The sequence below is a fragment of the Hyposmocoma kahamanoa genome, unplaced genomic scaffold, assembly GCF_003589595.1.
Source record: "Hyposmocoma kahamanoa isolate Upper Pololo Valley unplaced genomic scaffold, ASM358959v1 82, whole genome shotgun sequence".
Lineage (NCBI taxonomy): Eukaryota > Metazoa > Arthropoda > Insecta > Lepidoptera > Cosmopterigidae > Hyposmocoma > Hyposmocoma kahamanoa.
In genome coordinates, this window is record NW_020654133.1 from 823,606 (window position 1) to 825,883 (window position 2,278).

Consider the following 2,278-nt stretch of genomic DNA (forward strand, 5'->3'; position numbering starts at 1 on the left):
TTACTATTTTGTGGAATAAACATTACTATTAAACATTATAAACATTAACTATAAACTTATCACATCACTTCTTTATCATAGAAACGGAAGTACAATTTAGGTCTATTTCACTCTGATACTCCTTATACAGTGTTATTGCTCGTGATAAGAAACAATATAGCCTCAAATTTGTGCGACATCTTGGCCTATTACTCCCAGGTCTCGGCAATCGTCGCGGGGTAAGGAAGTCTATTTTAGATATATATACACAATCAAAATTGGTTAAAATGACTACTGAATCACAAGGCTGATTATCCGATAATAAATTATAAGAAATTTTTACCGTGGTGTCCTAATAGCATAACCTACCACCTCTCAAACAGAGGCCGAGGGTTGGAATCCGAGCTCTCACCTCTGAGTTTTTTCGAATTTATGTGCGAAGTTTAATTTGAAGTTCACCATGAGCTTTTCGGCGAAAGAAAACATCCTAATGAAATCTGCCCGTCGAAGAAGGATTCACAACCCTCGGAAAACATTATACAGCATTAGGCCCTCGTTTGTCATGATAATGATAGAATTTGATGTGGTTTTTTTTTTTATTCCAGGGTGGTTTGGTTATTACAGTAAATGCTATATTCACCTCAGTCTGCGGGTCCACGATGCTTTCCAATACCGTCGCTGTCACTGCCGCACACTGCTGGTGGGACGGAAGGAACCAGGGTACTCGGCTCACAGTTGTTTATGGATCCATTACTCTCTTCAGTGGAGGTACCAGGGTTGACAGCAATAGCGTGAGTTTGGTTGTTGAACTATATTTACTAGTAACACAACGGTAATAATAACGCACACACTCAACATAGACCCGCACTAGAGAAACCCTGTGTGATGGACACACACATAGACAACCACAAATTACACCCAAACTCTCGAGAAATAAATGTAGGCCATACAAATATTTCTCCCGGCCCGGGAATCCAACCTGGGACCTCTGCGTGGCAGTCCGGCATGGTAACCGTTCCGCCACAGACGCAGTTAAACTGTATATTGAAAATCATATTATTTATCATTGGAAGAGGACGGCCACAAAAAACATTCTCTAAACAAATTATTCTTAAAAAAGCTGGAGTGCGTAGTAACCAGAATAAGAAATGTACGCAAAGATTGATTAATGTAAGTGACGCAAGAGAGGTTTGTAAAGATAGTGCTAAGTAGCGATCGCCTACCCCAATAGGAATCTGAGGGTGTGGATATAAATAAATATAAATAAATAATATTTTACAGCCATGATATCGCGATTTTGTCCTCTCGTGCAGGTGGTAATGCATTACGGTTTTGACCCCAACATGATAGAGAATGACGTAGCCATCATCAGGCACGGTCACGTGGGATACACCAGTAAGTTATTTTTAACACTCGACGCATAATTGGGGAGTTACAAGTTAGTCTCTATGTATTTATGTGTGTGTATAGTTGTAACTTTTTTATAAAAAAAAGCCGACCTCAAAAGTTCGTAGAATTTCACCTATTTGCTAAGTTTTATTGAAAACGGTTACTGAAAAGCGCGCGTAACCGGATTCATCTCGTAATTTACCACCCTTAGAGGTGGAATATTTTCTTCAAATTTAAATGGGTCCAATGAGGTACGTTACAACTAACAAATAAAAAACTAAATCTGTTCATAAATCAATTCATAAATTTTTTAACCGACTTTATAAAAAGAAGGAGGTTCTCAATTCGACTGTATGTTACGCGATAACTCCGGTATTCGTGAACCGATTTTCATGATTATTTTTTGTTGGAAAGAGGGTACCTCCGTAGTGGTCCCAATTAATTTTGAAGAAAATCATTCACCTCTAAGGGTGGCTGTTCACGCATGAAGATTCATTTTTGTAAATAGCGCCTAAATTTTATTATAAGGAGCAATTATTTTAATGGTTTATGTTGCTATTCTCCAATTCAAGGCGTTTTTCTCTCGATATACATTGAGTAGTGAGAACCAATTTTTATTGTCTCCCGTGTCAAGTCCCGTATAGTGGCGAACTTGTGGATGAATATGGGTTGGCGTACTTTCCGGTAACTGATTTTGAATAAAACTTGGTAATTATATGTAATTCCACGTACTTTTGAGGTCGGTTTTTTTAGTACTCTATTCTATATTCTGAGATTATTAAGTATACGTATTCCGCGTATTCACATTCGTACGTCGCAAACATTCTGCGACGTACGTGTCGAATATAATAATGTATTCAGGGTGTAACCTGGGTTCCCTACCTTTCCCTAATAAGGGTGAAAATAAAAG

At 38.1% G+C, this 2,278-nt stretch overlaps 1 protein-coding gene across 1 annotated transcript in view; it reads left to right on the forward strand.

Annotated features, from left to right (window-relative positions):
- Window positions 1–2,278, forward strand: part of LOC113234252 (brachyurin-like) — a 32,501-nt gene that overhangs the window by 25,357 nt on the left and 4,866 nt on the right. Inside the window, exon 4 of the mRNA XM_026469551.1 lies at window positions 1,293–1,374. Within this exon, the coding sequence (XP_026325336.1) occupies window positions 1,293–1,374 (82 nt within the window). The remainder of the gene's footprint in view (window positions 1–1,292; window positions 1,375–2,278) is intronic.